Source organism: Neoarius graeffei, chromosome 27, assembly GCF_027579695.1.
Source record: "Neoarius graeffei isolate fNeoGra1 chromosome 27, fNeoGra1.pri, whole genome shotgun sequence".
Taxonomy (NCBI): Eukaryota; Metazoa; Chordata; class Actinopteri; order Siluriformes; family Ariidae; genus Neoarius; species Neoarius graeffei.
Genome location: NC_083595.1, coordinates 27,415,855 through 27,436,468, shown reverse-complemented (window position 1 = coordinate 27,436,468; position 20,614 = coordinate 27,415,855). Strand labels below are relative to the sequence as shown.

General features: G+C 42.3%; 1 protein-coding gene across 3 annotated transcripts; it reads right to left on the bottom strand.

Moving 5' to 3' along the window:
- Positions 1-2,483: 2,483 nt before the first annotated feature.
- cdt1 (chromatin licensing and DNA replication factor 1) lies at positions 2,484-20,092 on the bottom strand. 3 transcript variants are annotated; one of them, XM_060911984.1, is made up of 10 exons: positions 19,515-20,092; positions 13,667-13,771; positions 13,356-13,576; positions 13,011-13,205; positions 8,154-8,299; positions 7,968-8,068; positions 7,542-7,730; positions 3,538-3,681; positions 3,232-3,433; positions 2,484-2,969 (listed from the first exon to the last, which is right to left on the bottom strand). In XM_060911984.1, the coding sequence occupies exons 1-10, from the start codon at positions 20,013-20,015 to the stop codon at positions 2,806-2,808; spliced, it is 1,968 nt and encodes a 655-aa protein (XP_060767967.1). In that variant the 5' UTR covers positions 20,016-20,092; the 3' UTR covers positions 2,484-2,805. The 3 variants fall into 3 exon arrangements, with proteins under 3 accessions (XP_060767967.1, XP_060767968.1, XP_060767969.1); XM_060911985.1 differs by having other exon boundaries at positions 13,700-13,771; XM_060911986.1 differs by lacking the exon at positions 13,667-13,771.
- Between the last annotated feature and the right edge of the window lie 522 nt (positions 20,093-20,614).

The window sequence follows — 20,614 nt, the reverse complement described above, 5'->3', positions numbered from 1 at the left end:
CGCTGGTTTTCATGACGTCACGCGTGGGACGCCTCACTCTGAATCCTACATCAGCGCTGGTTTGTTTATGAGAAAACGACCTGGTGGTTTTCTGCAAATTTCTTCAACGTGATCATGTAATTACTAAAATGGTTGACAGATGTATCGTACGAGGGTGTAGCAACATCACATTCTTCTTCCAAAGGTGAAGTAACATTGCGCTCAGGTGACAATTCCATATTTCAATGCAAAATCGCTAGCTGCTAAACTTGGTCTATGCAAGCTGTGCACTGAAACCGTGCAAGCTCACGCAGCCTGCTGGCACCACGAATCTGGCTCCAGACTCCCTTGGGATTGTCCCAGAGGTGTTTTAATTTTTTTCTGCTGTAGACAGATGGCCTTGTGCAAAATTACCCTTTTGGATGAGTGTGTAAGGGACATACTTTCATATAAGAAAAAAAACCCAAATTTGGTCCAGGATATGTACTTTAAGGTCAGGACTCGGAGGAGGCCAGTTCATGAGTGAAAATGGTGCTTCCTGAACCACTCTTCACAATTTATGCCATCAGGGAAGAAAAACCCCACTGACGTGAACCTGGTCATTCAGATTGTCAGCTGACTTCATTTTATTGCCCCATAATGTTTCTGAGCCTCCACCTGACCAACTGAATCAACCCCAGATCATAACACTGCCTCCAGAGTTCTGAGGTTTCTACAATGGACACTGTGCATGATGGATGCATCGCTTCATGGACTTCCCTTCGTACACGCCCATCACTCAGGAACAGAGCAAATCTGGACTCGGATCACATAACCTTTTCCCAGTGCTCCCGAGCAAATAGAACCACTTGTTAGTTGGAAGAAAAGGCTTCACTGATGAACACACAGCTGTTTAGTCCCAATCCTCAGATGCCCCTTTTCCACCAAATCAGTCAGGGGTCGAAATTAAGCATGTACCGACGGACATGGGCAAGTCATTCTCATACTCGGGCAACAATAAAATTATCACTAGTTGTCCGTCGGACAGCTGTGTTTAAATGTCTATTTTACCAAGAAAAATTAAAAGTTGCGATTCCTAACAGAAACAGAATGAAAACTTTATTTTTCCTGTCTTCTCGTTTGTCCTTGACTGTGGTTCGTTGCAGTAGTTGACGCTTCCATTCGCGAGATGGCACTACATATGATTATTCACACAAGGCGCCACTGTCACGTAGGCTAGAACGAACGAAGCGTCTTTTTGGACTGATTTTTAATTCTGATTTGATCAGTTACACTTGACCATGATGACATGTTTAGTAGAAGATACTAGTAGTTATACCTAGTTGTTTTACTGTTCATCATGATGAAATAAACACCAAACACATGAGTATTTCCATCAATCAAACAATGGCAAAACAAGTTGAAATATTTTATTGCATACTCTATAATATACATCCAGATTGCTTTTTATGCAAATTACTTACCCAGTCAACCTGCAAAAAAGTAAGGCAACTGATGCATGCGGGCAAGTAAATTTTGGGGGGTTGGTTGCCCTGAAGGCAAGTACATTCAAAAGTTAATTTCGACCCCCGTCAGTTCCAGGGCTTAGTTTGGAACCGGGTTTTCTGTTTCCACTGACAAAGAACTGGCTCTGGGGCCAGAAAAACCGGTTCCAGGCTAGCACTAGCTCTTTGCTGGGCCAGAGGAAAGAACCACTTATGTCAGCAGGAGGGCGGAGTTATTGAGACCAACAATAGCAAGACCGTGAAAGGTCACCATTTTTAGCGACGAAAAGCAGCAGCTGTACAAACGCAAAGTCATCCATTATTGCTGTTGTTGCTTCGATGTTCACGCCAAGGTTTATGCAAACGCAATGACGTAACTGAAGTGGCTCCCCTTAGCACCCCAAGCTATGGAAAAGCAAACTGGTTCTCAGCTGGCTTGCAAGTTGAACAAGTTGTGAACCAGCACTGGAACTGATTTGGTGGAAAAGGGGTACAAGTTCTTGTCACATTGATGGTATGGAAATACTCACTCTTTCCATATTAAACACAGCCCCGAGTTGACGTCGTCAAGTTCAGGGTCAATAGGATTGTCAGCTGAAACATTAGACAATTTACTGCAGTGATTAATCAAAGGCTCGGAGGTATTTGCTGATTTAAATCCAAATGGAGACTCTTTGACCAGGCAGTGGAAGTTACTCGAGTAAGTGGCTGCTAAACAACTGTGTAGAAGAAACTAAACAGTGCAGTAATTCATACAAACTGATTGGCAGTCAAGTACAGATTTACATATCAGTGGTGTAATTTGTAAATGCTTGCCTAATGAAGAAATTGATCATTCCTTTTATTTGAGTGTGTTGATTCCCCCCCACCCCACATCCAACTGTGGCTTCTTTGAAAACTTGAGATGCAGTAAAAATATTTTGTGGCTGAAATGTCAGTTACTTAGTAGTAATTGAACTATTTTATTTAAAAAGCTAGTACACGTCTATAGAAACAGCAAAGAAAGAACGATCAATAGTGTTCTTGATGAAAAGCTTGAATTCAAAATAGCTTGTTTATTGGCCATTAAAGCTGCTCAAGACTCCTGGGACCTGCTGCTGTACAGCAAGTGCACGGTTCGAACAGCTCAACGCGCACCTCCTTAATGCAAGCATTCACAAACCTAAAATTCTCATTTCAAAGAAAGAAATTTGCACAAACTATTATTCTGTTGTAAAACATTTCTCTTACAGACCAGTGTTCGAGAACACTGAGCGTCTGGAGGGAGTCACACTTCAATTAAAAACAGTAAATTCCTGAGACTATTGCACATCATTCCAACAAGTCTAACATCTGCATGTTCTCAGAGTCTCTCCTCTTCTTTTATCTTCTGATTCAGTTTCTCCAAAACCAGGCTCATGTTTGTGTTCTTGTTCAGCTTGAGGTAAAAATCCTTTCTGATGGGATGCAGCGTGAGCCACTCTGGAGCCAACTCCACCAACAAACGAAGGTGTTTCTCCATTTCCCCTTAAAAAAAAAAAAGCCATTGTTTAGTCAGGAATCACTCAATTCTAGAAAACTTAAGGTTTCACATCAAACAGTAATGTTTAATGCAAGTAGTACAAACACGTGTGACACTTGACAAGCATTTAATTTATGCCCATATTGATTCTTTGGTAAAAGAAAAATCAGCTAAAAACAACCCAAACCTTGAATATTAATTTTACTAATAACGAGCTGCTTGTGTGTTAGAGGTGTTACACACACACACACACACACACACACACACCTGCACTGAGAGACGAACGATAGCTCGCGATCACATGATTACAGGCCAGCTCCATGATCAAAGCCGGCTTCTTCTCTGCGACAAACACGTTTCTCAGAATCCTGGCCATCTCTGGCAGGCGTGACATCATCCCCAGACGCTCCTCCTGTTCAGGGTTCCGCGTCATAGCCGCTTGCAGCTTCTGGGCCTCTTTAGCCCGGATCTGAGCAAATGGTCAGATAAACAAGCACATCAGTCCTTTTCTTCCCAGTCAAGTTTAATAAAGTGGGCTATGGCCATACAGAGCATGGAGTTTTAAGCACCTACCCTCTCTAGCAGAGACTGCGACACTCCTTTGAGGGCGCTGGGGGTCTGGATGGGCACCGCAGCAGGTTTTACTGGGGTTTCACCCTCTTTTAAACACGCTGCCTCTGCTGTTTTTAAGGCCATGTTAGCCAAAGCCTTCTCCATCTGAAGGAGTCAGACATTTGGGGGGGAAAAAAAAAAGTCATACTTCAACAGGAAAAAAACAGCAGAGGGCAAAAATCCTTCACGCTAATTATACATACATGTATATGCAAATTTCAAGAAAATGTTACTCTATTATCCCCCCACCAATCCACAACTTTCCCATGATCGATTGCTGCGTCATGGCAGAAGCCAGGATCTTTCTTCTGCTCCACTGTGTTGACGTTTGCTAACTGCTAGGCAGCAAAGCTCAAAGATGACTAAAAGATGGTTATACTGGTCCAATGTGCTCTGGGGATAATACGATCATGGAACGGATAGACAACACGAAGTTGTGGCCTGACGTCAGCTAGGTTGACATTGTCAACCATTTTATTCTTAGTGAGGAGCTGAGGAACTACAAGAGCACAGAGGCGTACAATTATCTACACAGCAATAAAGTTGGCAAAAACTGTGTAAAAGAGAGGGCAAGTCTGCTTGCTTAAAAGGCCGAGGTTTAGCCTAGCCAGAGCATGCAAAAAAAAAGGAAATCCTGCAGTCATGCAGCAGCTATCAAATGGAAGGTAGGCTCGGTCAGAGTAGAGTGACTATTCTTGTATTTGTTTATATATTGTACAACCCTGATTCCAAAAAAGTTGGGACAAAGTACAAATTGTAAATAAAAACGGAATGCAATGATGTGGAAGTTTCAAAATTCCATATTTTATTCAGAATAGAACATAGATGACATATCAAATGTTTAAACTGAGAAAATGCATAATTTAAAGAGAAAAATTAGGTGATTTTAAATTTCATGACAACAACACATCTCAAAAAAAGTTGGGACAAGGCCATGTTTCCCACTGTGAGACATCCCCTTTTCTCTTTACAACAGTCTATAAACGTCTGGGGACTGAGGAGACAAGTTGCTCAAGTTTAGGGATAGGAATGTTAACCCATTCTTGTCTAATGTAGGATTCTAGTTGCTCAACTGTCTTAGGTCTTTTTTGTCGTATCTTCCGTTTTATGATGCGCCAAATGTTTTCTGTGGGTGAAAGATCTGGACTGCAGGCTGGCCAGTTCAGTACCCGGACCCTTCTTCTACACAGCCATGATGCTGTAATTGATGCAGTATGTGGTTTGGCATTGTCATGTTGGAAAACGCAAGGTCTTCCCTGAAAGAGACGTCGTCTGGATGGGAGCATATGTTGCTCTAGAACCTGGATATACCTTTCAGCATTGATGGTGTCTTTCCAGATGTGTAAGCTGCCCATGCCACACGCACTAATGCAACCCCATACCATCAGAGATGCAGGCTTCTGAACTGAGCGCTGATAAATTGGGTCGTCTTTCTCCTCTTTAGTCCGAATGACACGGCGTCCCTGATTTCCATAAAGAACTTCAAATTTTGATTCGTCTGACCACAGAACAGTTTAAATGAGCCTTGGCCCAGAGAAGACGTCTGCGCTTCTGGATCGTGTTTAGATACGGCTTCTTCTTTGAACTATAGAGTTTTAGCTGGCAACGGCGGATGGCACGGTGAATTGTGTTCACAGATAATGTTCTCTGGAAATATTCCTGAGCCCATTTTGTGATTTCCAATACAGAAGCATGCCTGTATGTGATGCAGTGCCGTCTAAGGGCCCGAAGATCACGGGCACCCAGTATGGTTTTCCGGCCTTGACCCTTATGCACAGAGATTCTTCCAGATTCTCTGAATATTTTGATATTATGCACTGCAAATGATGATGATGATGATGATGATATGTTCAAACTCTTTGCAATTTTACACTGTCGAACTCCTTTCTGATATTGCTCCACTATTTGTCGGCGCAGAATTAGGGGGATTGGTGATCCTCTTCCCATCTTTACTTCTGAGAGCCGCTGCCACTCCAAGATGCTCTTTTTTATACCCAGTCATGTTAATGACCTATTGCCAATTGACCTAATGAGTTGCAATTTGGTCCTCCAGCTGTTCCTTTTTTGTACCTTTAACTTTTCCAGCCTCTTATTGCCCCTGTCCCAACTTTTTTGAGATGTGTTGCTGTCATGAAATTTCAAATGAGCCAATATTTGGCATGAAATTTCAAAATGTCTCACTTTCGACATTTGATATGTTGTCTATGTTCTATTGTGAATACAATATCAGTTTGCGATTTGTAAGTTACTGCATTCCGTTTTTATTTACAATTTGTACTTTGTCCCAACTTTTTTGGAATCAGGGTTGCAAGTCGCTTTAGACAAAAGCACCTGCCAAATACTGTACAGGCTCAAGAAGCAAAAGCTCAAAGAGAAGCATAGGCTAACCATTTTAATGCAGATGCTGTCAAACTGTGGAAACAAACATACTATACTTAAGTAATTCCTTGATGTACCTGTCCAAGCTTCTTAATTCCCCTGATCATTCCAAATATCGGGTGGCATTTGTTTACATCATTACTTCAGCACTGGTCGCTCTTGGATTCTCTCGGCTGCATGAACTTATTGTTCATCATTTTGACTAGCGAGTGCTCCGAGAGCACAACATCCCCCGCTGGCAACTCAGCCATGACTCTGGTGAAACGTGACTGAATTGAACTAAATTACAATATGCGTATTACTGACAAAGAACCCTGTCAAGTTTTCTGAAATTCCTCCAAAAATAGAGAGAGGAGTTGATTTCAGAAGGGAGAGTACCCTTCCCAGGACAGGCAGACATCACCACGACATAACCCCCCTTCGGGCCTTTCAGCCAGCGGGGGATAATCATCGTCGGGGAAGTTGATTTCAGAAAACAAGCACACCTTGAGGAAATTGCCAAATAGGTTAATAATTAAGGGCATAACCTGCCCAAATTAAATGAAATTTCAATCTGCGTATAACTGTCATATAACAGTCTTTTGCCAAGTCTGGTGAAATTCCTCCACAAATTGTAAGAGGAGTTGATTTCAGAAGAACGTACACCATCATGAAATTGTCAAAGTTATTTAATCAAGGGTCAAAACTCTGGTAACATTTTCACAAATGAAATTAAATCACGTGTATTACCGTCATATAACGAGGCCTTTTGTGAAGCTTCTTGAAATTTGTTCAAAAATTCTGAGAGGAGTTGATGTCAGAAGGCAAGCGCACCTTCATGAAATTGTCAAATTATAATTTTGCTAATCAAGGGCTGGAACGCTGGTAAAATGTGACTGAATTGAATGAAATCTCACTATGCGTATCACCGACATATAACAAAGAATCCTGCCAAGTTTGGTGAAATTCCTCCAAAAATTGAGAGGGGAGTTGATTTCAGGAAGTGAGCACCCCTCCCAGGACAGACAGAAATCATCATGAGACAATCTCCCTTTGGGCCTTTCAGCCAGCGGGGCATAAAAACATCAGCTAAATGATTGTAATGTTCAATATCCAAACAATTACAGAATGTTAATTTAGGTCCAAAATGCAGTGGTTAGTGGAAAGACAGGAGCTGCATGTACAGATGAGCAGTGTATGGTGCTGGGCATCACATCTTGCGAGTCTTTTTGTGCTCAAAACAGATTCTGCTCATAAAATCTTTTGAGTTGTTTGTGCACCAGACGACAGCACACGCCGAACCAGAAAAAGACGTTATCCTCGGACTAAAACATGGCAGTCGTAGCCCGCTCCGCTCAGCTCCATTCATCTCCCTCAGCCATAGCTGCTTGGCTAAACTGGAAAATCAAAGACCGGCATCTGGGAGAAGCGGGTGCCATGGCAACCCCCATTCTCTCTCATAGGAAAGTTGTGGGTGGTCCAACAATGAAATGGTGAATAAATTACAAATTAAACTCCAAGCCAATTACTATGCTAGAGGCCATGACATATTACACATAATATCCCTCTCCAGATCGCTCCTTTTGATTGGTTCTTCCTGCATTTACCTTGGGGGTCATGAGGGAACGAGCTCTGTCCAGCACTTCCTGAGCGGTGGTGAGTTTCTCAGTCTGTGGCGGCTGAGGCAAGTCACTGGGCGGGATGCTGGGCACCTCGTCCACGTTGAATTTGGGGTGCCAGCGGGTTAGTTTCTCATCAGGGACCACTAAAGGGGGGTTCAGTGAAGCCAAGAACACCTACAGGACAACACCAGATCAATATACACTCAGGAGTTGGGCAAACTCCGTGCACTACCAGTCAATTTAAATATAAACTGCGGATATTAAATCACCATTAATGAAGGCGGAAAAATAAAAATTTAGATCAACACCTAAACCTTCCTATTTAGAGACTTGCATCCCGTTGGGTCTCTGGTTTCGTTCATACGGAAAAACTACTTTTCAATTTACACACAGCGATGAGACGGTGCCAACCTTATGATGCCCCTTCACAAGTTCAACCAGGTTGTGATGAAACATGCGTCTTCTCTCCAGCAGACGAGTAGCAGACAGGATGGGTTGGGTGCCGCTCGTTTCTACAGTAAACCAAAAGCGTTTGAGTAAAAGACTCGCATGTGCAACAGAGCCACTCTTAAATGGATTTTCAAAACAGACAGTCACCTTCTTCGATGAGCGGCTCCACGGTGAGCTGGTAGGTGGATTTCTTCACTGTAGCGCTGAAGGTCGGGATGTTTTTCTCCTGCCGTAAGGTGTAGGCGGACGGGTACACCGCTTTAATCTGCCCAATGTGAGACTCTTCAAAACGCCTGAAGACAAGAAGAAAAATTCATCTTTTTACTCTTGAATTCTCAACTCTGGTCAGAAGCAGCTGCTGTTGATCAAACCGCAGTTCTGACAGGAGAGCCGGCTGTGAGGCAACTCAAAAGGTTCATATTAACTTGGACTGGAAGGTTTTCTGCAAGGATCGGTTTACTTAATATTTATGGAAGGAGTCTCCAGTGTCAGCGTGCTTGAGACTGGGGTCTCTTCAAGACAAGACTGGGCACTTTCAGCTCTCTCAATCGTAACTGTCTGAGGGGTTCATTTCCTTTTGCTTATCAGGAGGAGTTTGCTTCGGTAGGGAATATTGTTAAAGCTAGACTGCCTTTCAGATTTTAAGATTAGGTCATAAAAAGAATTTTCCCCAACACTTTTTGTTTAGTGGACCGAGAGCTACTGAATTTGAATCACAGACTTCCATTTTTTTTTAATAGAATAATTTAGGGTAGTATCTCACTGGGCTGCGACAGCCCACGACTAGTTGGAGACAACTGCGATAAAATATGCGAATTAGCGACAATTTTCACTTGGAATCACATTGAATTGATATTCACATATTTTACCACAATTGTTGTGTCTCCAACTTGTCACAAGCTGTCGCAGCCCGGCTTTCCCTCAGCAGGCAGGGAAGTACAGGAAGCCTCATGGAAACGAACTTGAAGGGTTCGCGACGGCTTTGTGACACCAGTGACGTGTTTGCGGCTATTTTGAGAGAAATTGCGTCGCACAAATTTTCTGAACATGTTCAAAATTTCAGCGACGCCGCCACGACACTTTGCGACTCATGTGAGGAAATTGAGAAGCCCCGCGAATGTTTCAAGACACTTTTGACGTTCGCAATTTGTCACAGCCCAGTGAGATGCTGGCTTTAGGGCCACGTGGCCCTAAATTCTCTGCTTTTTTTTCCTACTTCACCATGACGCAATACAAGATACTCAGGGATGAGAATGAAAAATATTTTAAGTCTGAAAAAACCAGGGCGGGGCATGGGGCTAATGATTTTTGGCTTTTTTTTTTTTTTTTTACCCCAAAACCATTACATTTTATGAGCAAAAACTTGCAATTTATTTGGAAATAAATTCCCCTTCTTGGTGGACTCCCAGGTGAAAATGATTAATATGGTACAATAGACTTGTTTTTAATCAATTCACATTTGATGATTTCAAAAAAAATCAATGCACCTTTTAATATAAACGAGCTCTACAGTATTACATTTCTGCATTTTAGCTATTCATGTCTTTGAATACTCTAATCCTTTAAAATGAAGTGCAAACCAGAAAAAGTTCCATCATATAATTCTCTTAAGCTTTCTTCTGATGTTATCATGGTAGCAGGAGGTCTTGCATATTAAGCAGGCAACATTCAACATCACTCATCACTTCCCTTTCAACTGTTGTGTGTACTAACTAGGTTTTATCTGGACAGTAGGGCTGTAACGATACACCCAACTCACGATTCGATACGCCCACGATTTTTTTTTTTTAAATGTTTTTTTTAAAGTAGTAAATTTGACTTATTAACATTTACTTACATTAACTATTTAATAACAAATAATTCAGACCACTGCTGAGAATGAGTAATATGTATGCAAAAATGAACAAATGTATATCCACAGATTGTTTTATTTCTCAAAATAATACTGTTGAGCCGGAAGCTGTGGTTTTTTTTCGGTTCTGAAAAAGTCATTTTTCCAAATCGTGTAAATCCGTTAAGATTTTTTTTGGGGGGGGTGGCTCGCTCACTGTCTCACTCTCATAGGGCCAATGATTTTCTGTGATCGCGGTAAACAGATGGAAATTACGGAATTTTTATAGTGAAACATTGCTCGCGTGTCAAAATGTAACTGCCGCAGAAGGCTTCCGCCCAAGCAGACATGCCTTCAGTGTTGCCAGATATTGCTAACGTTTTCCACCCCAAAATATGTTCAAAACCAGCCAAAAAGCACCTAAACCTGCCCAATCTGGCAACACTGCATGCTTTTCCAGTCAAGTGATTGTGATTGGCTTGTGGCACACCTAGCCAGCCAATGAGCTGCTTGTTTACAGATTCGCTCCCCGCGTCGCAACCAGAATGGCAACCGCTTAAAAGAAATGAATACTCTGCCAGTGGCGAGTGTGGACGTTGCGTGACTCGCAGATGATTTTTGCAGGTCGGCGAAAAAACGACTTACTAATAGATATAAAAAAATAAAAGTAATTTAAGTAAGTTTAAAATGTAATTTAAATAAAAAGTAAAGTATTCATAAATTGAAGTTTGGAAGCGCCTCTGTTTTTGGGCTGAGGAGAAGTTTGAAAGGGTGTACCGCAATTCTGCCTTCTTGTATCGCGATACGGATCGTGGCTCTGCGTATCGCGATTTCGATACGCATATCGTTACAGCCCTACTGGACAGGATGTTGTGTAATGTAATGCATATACCATAAGGTCAATCTGAAGATCGAGATGGTGATTTTGAATTAAAGAACAAGCATTACATATTGGAAATGTTTTTTTAAATCAAAAACTAAGTTCATCTCGGCCTAAAAAGTTTGGGCAGACGCTCCCGTGCGGCACATGCCAGCAATTCCCCCCCGTCCCCCTATGAAATGAGCAATAAGTAGGAGAGTTATACATGCTATCATACTGAAAATTTCATCAGAAATATAGATACTATAATTCTCCCCAACATGCTACATTAGATAAGCTAACCCCATTTATAAAAAGATAAACACTTATGACATGTAATTGATATACATTTTTTGGGGCGCGCGCTCTCTCTCTGCCATGCCGATCCTGTAGGCTGCACTGACTCAATACAACTTAAAACTCCGGTCCTCGAGAAAAGAGATAAAAGCCCACCCACACTGAAAGCTGATTGGCTTATTTTGCTGAGTAACCCAATCAAGATGCTCTTTGTCTGGCATGCGCTACATGAACAGGCACACAGGCAGTGTTGCCAGATTGGGTGGTTTTAAGTGCATTTTGAACACATTTTGGGCTGGAAAACATCAGCAGTATCTGGCAACACTGCACACAGTCACCCTCGTGCGCGCACATTCTAAGATGCGTGATGCAGACCTTAATGCTGCGCGTGCACGCTCTTGCTCGCTTCTATCAATATGCAGGAGACTCCCGGAACTTCCAGGAGACTTGGGATGTCTGCGTTATAAGGTGACCACAGATCATTAAATCATACCACATTATATAAAAAAAAAAAAAAAAAAAAAAAAAAAAAAAAACACTCTCAACGGATTTACATCGATCTCAAAAACCATCATTTTGGTCTGAAAAAGTCGGAAATCCGCCAATCGGCGGAAAATTCTCATCCCTGGATACTACATCATGCATCACGTGGTGGGCTTTCCCTGTTTGCACAAGGCATTGTGGGATACAAAAATTGAAACAGGAGAGAAAAACAGAGGATGCAAATGAAACGTGAAAGACTGACGATAGTAACAGAGAAGAAAAAGACATTATGTTGCGAAGGAAAGGAAACGCAGGACCAAACTAATAAATATCGGCGATCAGCCGTTCATTTAGCAACAAAATGATGGAACCGTCAGTGCACGGTCAGTAATGCAACACTGTGGATGCCGGCTGCCATAAAACCCAAAAGAAGCCGCCAGTAAGCTTGCGCATGCACACACGGACTTCTTCCGTCTGCTTGACCGCACGAAACGAGTGACTTTATCCGCATTATTTGCTCAGGAATCCCCTCAAATTAAATAACTTCCCAGCCACAGAACGGCCTGGTTTTAAGATACTACAGAAATAAACATATCACAACAACCAAATTTCAGAGAGAACTAAATTTCACGAATTTTATGAAATCGAAAGGCTGTATTAGTTAAGGATTTACCTCATTCTAGAAAAACGAGCCAATACACGGCTTCAAACTGACCGACATCATTTCATAACAGCCTGTAAAAACTTCCAGCAAGTGGAGTAAACTGGAGAGCAGGGGTGGAGAAAAATACCAAATATTATTCAATTATTGGATGAAGTTGAACAAAATATCGTGATGTTAGTGTCGAGCAAGCAATTAAGTATTTAAAAAGAAAAAGAAAAAGAAATTGCTTGCGAGACACTAACAAATCACGATATTTTGTGAAAACTGAGTTCAATATTTATTTCATCACTCAAATTTTATATACACATTTCTTTTTCGGGGTGCTGATTAAGTTAGTGTGACGAGTCACATGAAAGAAACTGAGCCGTGTTGACAATGGTGCGAGGTAACCGCGCATGAGGAGAGCATTATTTGGCGCCTGCTCAGCCAATCGAAACAGCATCTCATCTCATTATCTCTAGCCGCTTTATCCTTCTACAGGGTCGCAGGCAAGCTGGAGCCTATCCCAGCTGACTACGGGCGAAAGGCGGGGTACACCCTGGACAAGTCGCCAGGTCATCACAGGGCTGACACATAGACACAGACAACCATTCACACTCACACCTACGGTCAATTTAGAGCCACCAGTTAACCTAACCTGCATGTCTTTGGACTGTGGGGGAAACCGGAGCACCCGGAGGAAACCCAGCGGGCACGGGGAGAACATGCAAACTCCACACAGAAAGGCCCTCGCCGGCCCCGGGGATCGAACCCAGGACCTTCTTGCTGTGAGGCGACAGCGCTAACCACTACACCACCGTGCCGCCCGAAACAGCATTAAAAAAAAAAAACCTGAACAATGATCCGTTTTACACGCAAAGGCACTCTTACTTGTGCATCATGTCTTGGACTCCTTGTTTGATTTTGGCGAAGGTGACCGTTTCTGAACGGTTGAAGAGCATGCCGACTATGGTGTCCATACTGCGGAACATTTCTGCCAACACCTTGTATTTGAAGGGCAGGGTGAGGCCGGGAGGGACGTCCTGAGCGAGTGTGTGGTAGCGCTCATAAGCAGGAAGCTTCTCACTGAAATGAGAAAAAGCACCAACAAATGTATAAAATGACAGTGGATGGAGTTACACAGGGTATTTTGTACTGGACGCCAGCTCCACACAAACCCAACGCGAAGACTCGCAGTCCTCGTACACGCCTGAACGTGCAATTGTAAAGTCTTACCCTTCATCCGCTTTGTGGTCTTGTGTCTGCTCCTCAACCACTCTCTCCTCCTTCCTCTGCCGCGCTTTGGCTGCGAGCTCCCTGGCACTGTCCAACCGGGCTTTGAGCTCAGCAAGAGCAGACACGGGTGCCGGGGTTGGCGAGCTCGCCGCTTCAGCCTGTCCTTTTAACTTCTGCAGACGAGCCTTCAGCGAAGCCACATCCTCGCTGGAGAACGTTTTCTGGAAGATGTCAGAGACACAGCGGCTGATCAGGACAAGTGATCGGACTGAAGAAAGCCTTCTGGTTAGAGCAGATTATCTGCAGCGTACCTTGTTGGCGGCAGATTGTTTGGGACTGCTTACTTTATTCACAGGTGAGCCTTTCGACTTGTGTTCGATTGCACTGCTCGAATCTTTATGAGTGGGTTTACTGACCTGCATGCAAACATCACAAGTGTAATCAGTGAGGTTTCTGATCATTTACACTCCGTCTGCTCGGGCTCGGTCACACCAACGTGGTTAAAAAGGTGAAGTGTTGGAGTACATCAAAATAGGAATTATTCTGAATACTAACTGGTTTTTATTGCTGACACAAGCACTACAATGGCGAGATAAACCTCAATCCTGGGAGCCGTTTGAAACTCGGCCACATGTGAATAACAGCAGCACATACTATGAAGTATTCGACCGCCTGCAAACCAAAGCACGATATTGTTCTTCCTCGGCTTATTATTATTAGTCCCCTTTCCAAAACACTTCTTTCTGCAAATAATTCCTCATGAACAGCTTAACACTGAAACTTCCTTCAAATGTTTTGCATAGGTCTTCTAAATCAGCAGTTCTCAACCTTTTCTACTTTAAAGCCCACCTATTCATACTTGTGAGTCGGAACCCATTAAAAAGATCCCCAATTATTTTGGCTCATCTATTCTATTAGAATCTAAAACTTGTATTAATGGGATGCGACATCACTCCCTGTTAGAGATGGGAGCCCAGAAATTAAATGCAAGCAATAAAAAAAAAAAAAAAAAAAAAACTCTTTAATTGTAGGTATTGTACGGCTGTGCCAGAAGCCAGCATACCGTAAAACCATGCATGCAGGTCACTCTCACTCAAAAGGGATTAATGATCCAAAAGTGGAGTCTGGTCCATTAACACAAGAACTTATTGCCATGTTTGTGTTCAGCAAACAAGCAAGTTATTCAAACCAAGTAGTACACAATGGGATTAGATCCTTACACACTAACAAAGCAGGATTTTTTTTCCTATAAAAGAAATTTACTAGCATCAGTAGAATAAAATTTTGATCCTGTTGTAGCCGTAACTAAATACAAAAGACAAGGGTTACGCACACTTAATGTGACAATCATTAAGAGATTTTTTTTTAAGCTTGTGTATATTTTCAGTCTTTTGTAGTTGTGTATCTGTACATGACCCCACCAGCTCTGCTGATCAACTTAACGTGTTTAAAGTTAATCAAGTTGGAAAATTATCTACCCATTGAATTCCCTGACATCTCAAACTACCTGGTGCTGCAGACATCGTTCTACACAGACAAACGGATGAAAACCCAGAACAGCGTGAAGAGTACAACTTTTTATATGTGGCTGGGTTAAAGATCTGGAGATCAGGACACTACAAGATAAATCCTGTATCATTTTTGCCCAGGTAAGTCGGAGTTTCTGGGCTTTTTGTCCGCGTCTTTGAGAAGGTTGCTAAGACGCTACAAGTTTTAGTATTGGGTGTAAACACCACAGCTGCTCGATTCTCAATCCTCCCTGCTATTCTCTTCCAACAGGTATCGTAGATCCATATAATGTACCCACAAACGTATTTATTTATTCATTCTGCTGAGTGCGCGGGTTATGTGAAAAAATAAAGGCTTGTTCTTCTTAATTTACCCAGAAATGTATTTATTCCACTTGAAGTGTACAGCAAAGCAGCTACCGGATTTGGGACCCTACGACAAACTGAACTATTGAGTATTTGGCTTCAAACTTGGAAAAAATTGCCCCTCACTAGATGGCACTTTGCAGTTGAGAAATGCTGTTCTAAATGACACTAAACCATATTTTCATTTCTCTACACTTTAGATTGTTAAAACTAGTATAAAATTCAAATTGAAGTCAACGTTGGAATCTTCATGGCTTCGATAACCATCAACTATCCCTGCTGCAGTCTCTACAGCTGTCATCTGTTCATCCCTCTATCTATCAACCATCCCCCCTTCTTTATCTGTTAATCTTAATCTCGTCAACTCCCCCAACTTTCTTAATGTGTCCAAACTGTATAACCCCGTTTCACCGCCTTTGTCCATCCATCCTTTCATCTTAAAAAACACTAACCTCGTCAACTTCCCCATCTCTTTCTGAATTTCTGTCTAAACTGTAATAACCCTGACTCTCCCCTCCCCCACTAGTACTCCTTCAGGAGATGAAATCTGGTTGTTTCATAAACTCCTGGGAATTTAATATGAAGTCGATACTATTACAGTAACACTGCCCATATTTGCGTTTTACATAACTATCATGTATTAACAGGAGAGAAGTTTTAAATATAGAGAGAAAAACTTAACCACGTTTACAGTAACATTGTTCATGAGTAAGTGGTTAATTCACCAGGTCAAAATATCACGATATTTCACGGTATCTCTGACTGAACAGGTTTCATCATTAAAGGAGAACTGAAGGAAAACTTAATTAAAATTCTCCTCATTTTATTAAATATAGGAATGCATTTTTGATCGCCATTTTGTCACTGCTATAACAAGTTAAGGGTGTTTGAAAATATGTATAAGTAATCGTATGGAGCCGAATAAAATTAAGGATCTTTCACTCGTGATTTTTTGAAACTTTGAAATCACGAGTGAAATTCATCTCATCTCATTATCTCTAGCCGCTTTATCCTTCTACAGGGTCGCAGGCAAGCTGGAGCCTATCCCAGCTGACTATGGGCGAAAGGCGGGGTACACCCTGGACAAGTCGCCAGGTCATCACAGGGCTGACACATAGACACAGACAACCATTCACACTCACATTCACACCTACGGTCAATTTAGAGTCACCAGTTAACCTAACCTGCATGTCTTTGGACTGTGGGGGAAACCGGAGCACCCGGAGGAAACCCACACGGACACGGGGAGAACATGCAAACTCCACACAGAAAGGCCCTCGCCGGCCCCGGGGCTCGAACCCAGGACCTTCTTGCTGTGAGGCAACAGCGCTAACCACTACACCACCGTGCCGCCCACGAGTGAAATTTATCCTTAATTTTATGAGGAACCTTACGATTACTTGTTTATAATATATTGGGTCAAACTCATACTTTGGAAGCCATTCAAGTTCACAACATTTGTTATTCACGTTTTCTGAAACAATCTTGCACATTTGAATCAGTTTCTAAAGCGTCCATCATGACACAGCGACACGACACGAGGATTTTGAAAGTGGCTTACAAAACTTTATTGGAACTTCATTACAAAAGCCATTTCGTTGACAAAATTTGCTAATTTTTGTAACTGTAACCAAGCAACGAACTAGCCAGTAGCATTTCAGAAATACAGCCCTGTGTTAAGGAAAAAAAGCCCACCTCGATTGACCAATCAGAATTGAGTAATTTGGCTCTATGTATTATATGCTATGTACTAGATCAGTCCAGATCTCAAAGCAATGGCCATAAAGGAGATTTGTTGAGACTTGTGCGAGACTTCGTAGGACGGAAATCAAAGCGACCAACATCTGCCAATGGTGCCAAAAGATGCACGCGCCCTCTTTCGAATGCTGACGTAATCAAGCCGGAAGTTTTCCGTGTCCGAAATCGCTCCCTACTCACTATATAGTGGGGATGCCATTTTGTAGTGCTGTCTTGATTTATTTGTTTAAAATGCAGTTCATACAAAACACCGTACGAACAGGGCATCAAACCCAAAATTACACACACCAAAAAAAAATAAAATAAAATAAAAAGTGTGAACAATTGTTTCCATTTATTTAGCTTTTGCCATAGGAATATATATATATATATATATATATATATATATATATATATATATATATATATATATATATATACACACACATCATGGCATGGGAAACCACAACAGCTTGCCAATTACAGTGGCCCCATTGTTCCGAATCTGCATGTCTTTTAACTGTGGGGGAAACCGGAGCACCCGGAGAAAACCCACGCGGACACGGGGAGAACATGCAAACTCCGCACAGAAAGGCCCCTGTCGGCTTTGAGGTTCGAACCCGGAACCTTCTTGCTGTGATGCGACAGTGCTAACCACTACACCACCGTGCTGCCAAAGTGTGACCCCAGAGACTTCTCACAGACAGCCATGGTTACCCTACTAAATAAATAGCCAAAATATAAGCAATAAAGTAATACAAGAAATAATAAAACAAAAAGGACATAGCACCAAAGTAAAAACTAGAATAAATTTACAAGAAACCATGACTAGTGAACATTAACACAGATCACACTGGAAGCTAATAGTAAACAAGTGTTTCTCTCCTGGTGAGAGAAACCTGGTGATGTTTGATTAAAATAAAAGTATTTTTACAGCCTTCTTAAAATTAGACCGATCTTGTATGTAGTGCAACTCTGAAGGAAGACTGTTCCATGCCTGAATAGGTACCAGTGTAAAGGAAACTAGATTTACCACAAGACTTGTCTGAAACCTTAGTGAGGATTATGTGGGAAATGCGCTCAGTAGAATATGTATTTATCACAAAAACACATGCATTTATTTTGAAAACCCACCAGCCGCCGGATCTGGCACGTTTTAATTGTGCGACAGTAATGACGTAAATACCAGCGCGACGGACTCCTCCTTATCCTGTCGTCTTTCCAACTCGTCTCTACTCCACGTTGGTTCAAAGTCGGATGGAATAACCATCACTGATGAAGCTGGCAAATCTTGAAATTAATCTAAACTGGGATGAAATGGCGATCTGATTAAACGAACTACATACATATGGCGTAACATAATATGCCAATACGAGTCACGATAAAAGGTTACCGCAAACGTAATTGAATGACACGTTAAGAAATAAGCCAAGTTTAAAAATGACTTCAGTTCTCCTTTAGCTACATTTCGGGTGTGTTTTATATATATATATATATATATATATATATATATATATATATATATATAAATAAAATAAAAGTACTTACGGTATTTCACCATACGGCCCGACCTTAAGCTGGTAAATTTTTTTTCCTTTGCCAAATTCTAAACAGGAAACGAGAGCGCCCGAAAGGGAAAACCGAGCCGCCATTTTGAATCCTCATTCACGGCTGTAATGCAAATTACTTCCAGGAAAACTACATTTTGCCGCCTATGTAGTCCCCTATATACAAAATTGAGTCATTCAGGATTCAGCCATGTTTTTGCTCGGCGTTAGCAAGTTACAGGTTTTTAGCTTTCTCCTGAATTTTTTTTTTTTAATTTCTTCTTCCTCAGGGTAGTAAAACTCGCCTTCACTGTGAACACTGTCGTTATCGCTATCCATGCTGTAAAATTATTGCTATTATGAATCCTCATTCACGGCTGTAATGCAAATGGCTTCCTCCTCGGTATACAAGTGCACTTCCATGGCAGGAAAACATTTTGCCGCCTATGTAGTCCCCTATTTATACAAAATTGAGTCATTCAGGATTCAGCCATGTTTTTGCTCGGCGTTAGCAAGTTAGAGGTTTTTAGCTTTCTCCTGAAATGTTTTCTTTTATTTCTTCTTCCTCAGGGTAGTAAAACTCGCTTGCGCTGTGAACACTGTCGTTATCGCTATCCATGCTGTAAAATTAATGCTATTCTCCTGAGAAATGCTGGCAAACATTTAAGGTTTTTGATAATCTTATAAAAAAAATAAACTGTTGACAAAAAAAAAATAAAAAAATGCTGCCATGTTTGTTGTTGTGAACGAGCGAGTCGCCAGAGGTCCGTAACCGGGGTCTGTACTGTAGCATACGGACCCGCTCGCCAGCCAATCAGAGCGCAGGATTTGGACCGCGAAAAAAATAAAGTGGGATATTTTATTTTTTTTTAAAAACAAAGGGCTGAGTGAAGAGAGAGAGAGGCGACTGTAGCCGCTACATGACCGAACTGTAAGTGTAGAAACAACAGAAGCGGAGTTAGCATGAGCACGCGCTGTTAGCCGTGAAGCTGCTGCCCTACCTTTCCACTTCCCTCAGGTGCGCAGAGCTCCAGCTTCTTCCGCGCAGTCCTTCTCCGAACCGCCACACTGGGTTTCACCGCGTTTCCGTCCTTCATCACTGCGGCCCGGAGCCGTTTTTTCGCCGTGCTGTGCTGCTCCGTGGCGGAGGGAAACACAGCCGAGCAGAGATCAAACTGCGCCTCAGTGGAAGTCCTCTTCGGGGTTCGGGGACTCTGGAGCGGCCCGGGTTTCCCCGAGCCCCGCGGCTCCGTCCGGTCCTCCGCATGATCCGGCGCAGACACTGCCTCGGCGATCACCCTGAGGAACTCCTCCTGGACGGACCCGAGCGGCGCGCTCTTCTCCGCAGAGCTCCTGCCCGCCTGAGGCCTCGCTGGGGACGGGTTGCTCTCTGACACCGCTCGGTCCTCACCGCCTGCTTTCTGAGATTTCAGTCGTAAAGCCCGATCAACTCCTGCTCGCTTCGACTGTGAGAAGTAGTCAGTGACTCGCCCCTGCGCCATGTCTGCACAATACACCCCTTTAAAGCACAACCGGCTGCACTGAATAATCCTTCCGCCGCGCACGCCACCTCTATAAACTTTCCCGCGAGACGGTACCACGTGACCTTTGTAGGCGGGGCTGGTGCGTAGCACCCCAGCCTCAAGCACTCCAATTGGTTAACTCATTGATCAAACAAAGTGTCCGGGAACCTGATTGGACCGTTGCGAAGTGGTTTCCTGTTTAATCTACTCCCCTAGTTTTATACCCTATGCAGTGCGCTTCTGTAGGGAATACCGAGCCATTTGAGATTCAACCTATATTTCTTTTTTATTTAACTAAAGACCAACCATTAAACAAACCATATAAAATATCCGAAAATAAAGTCAAATATAAGTACTTAATGTAGCGCATGCTTGTACATGTACAGCTCTGGAAACAAAATGAAAAGACCACTGCATAATTATCAGTTTCTCTGGTTTTACTGTTTACAGGTATGTGTTTCAGGAACATGAACATTTTTGTTTTATTCCGTAAATTACTGACAACATTTCCCCAAAATTCCTCATAAAAATATTGTCAATTAGAGCATTTAACTGCAGAATATGACAACTGGTCAAAA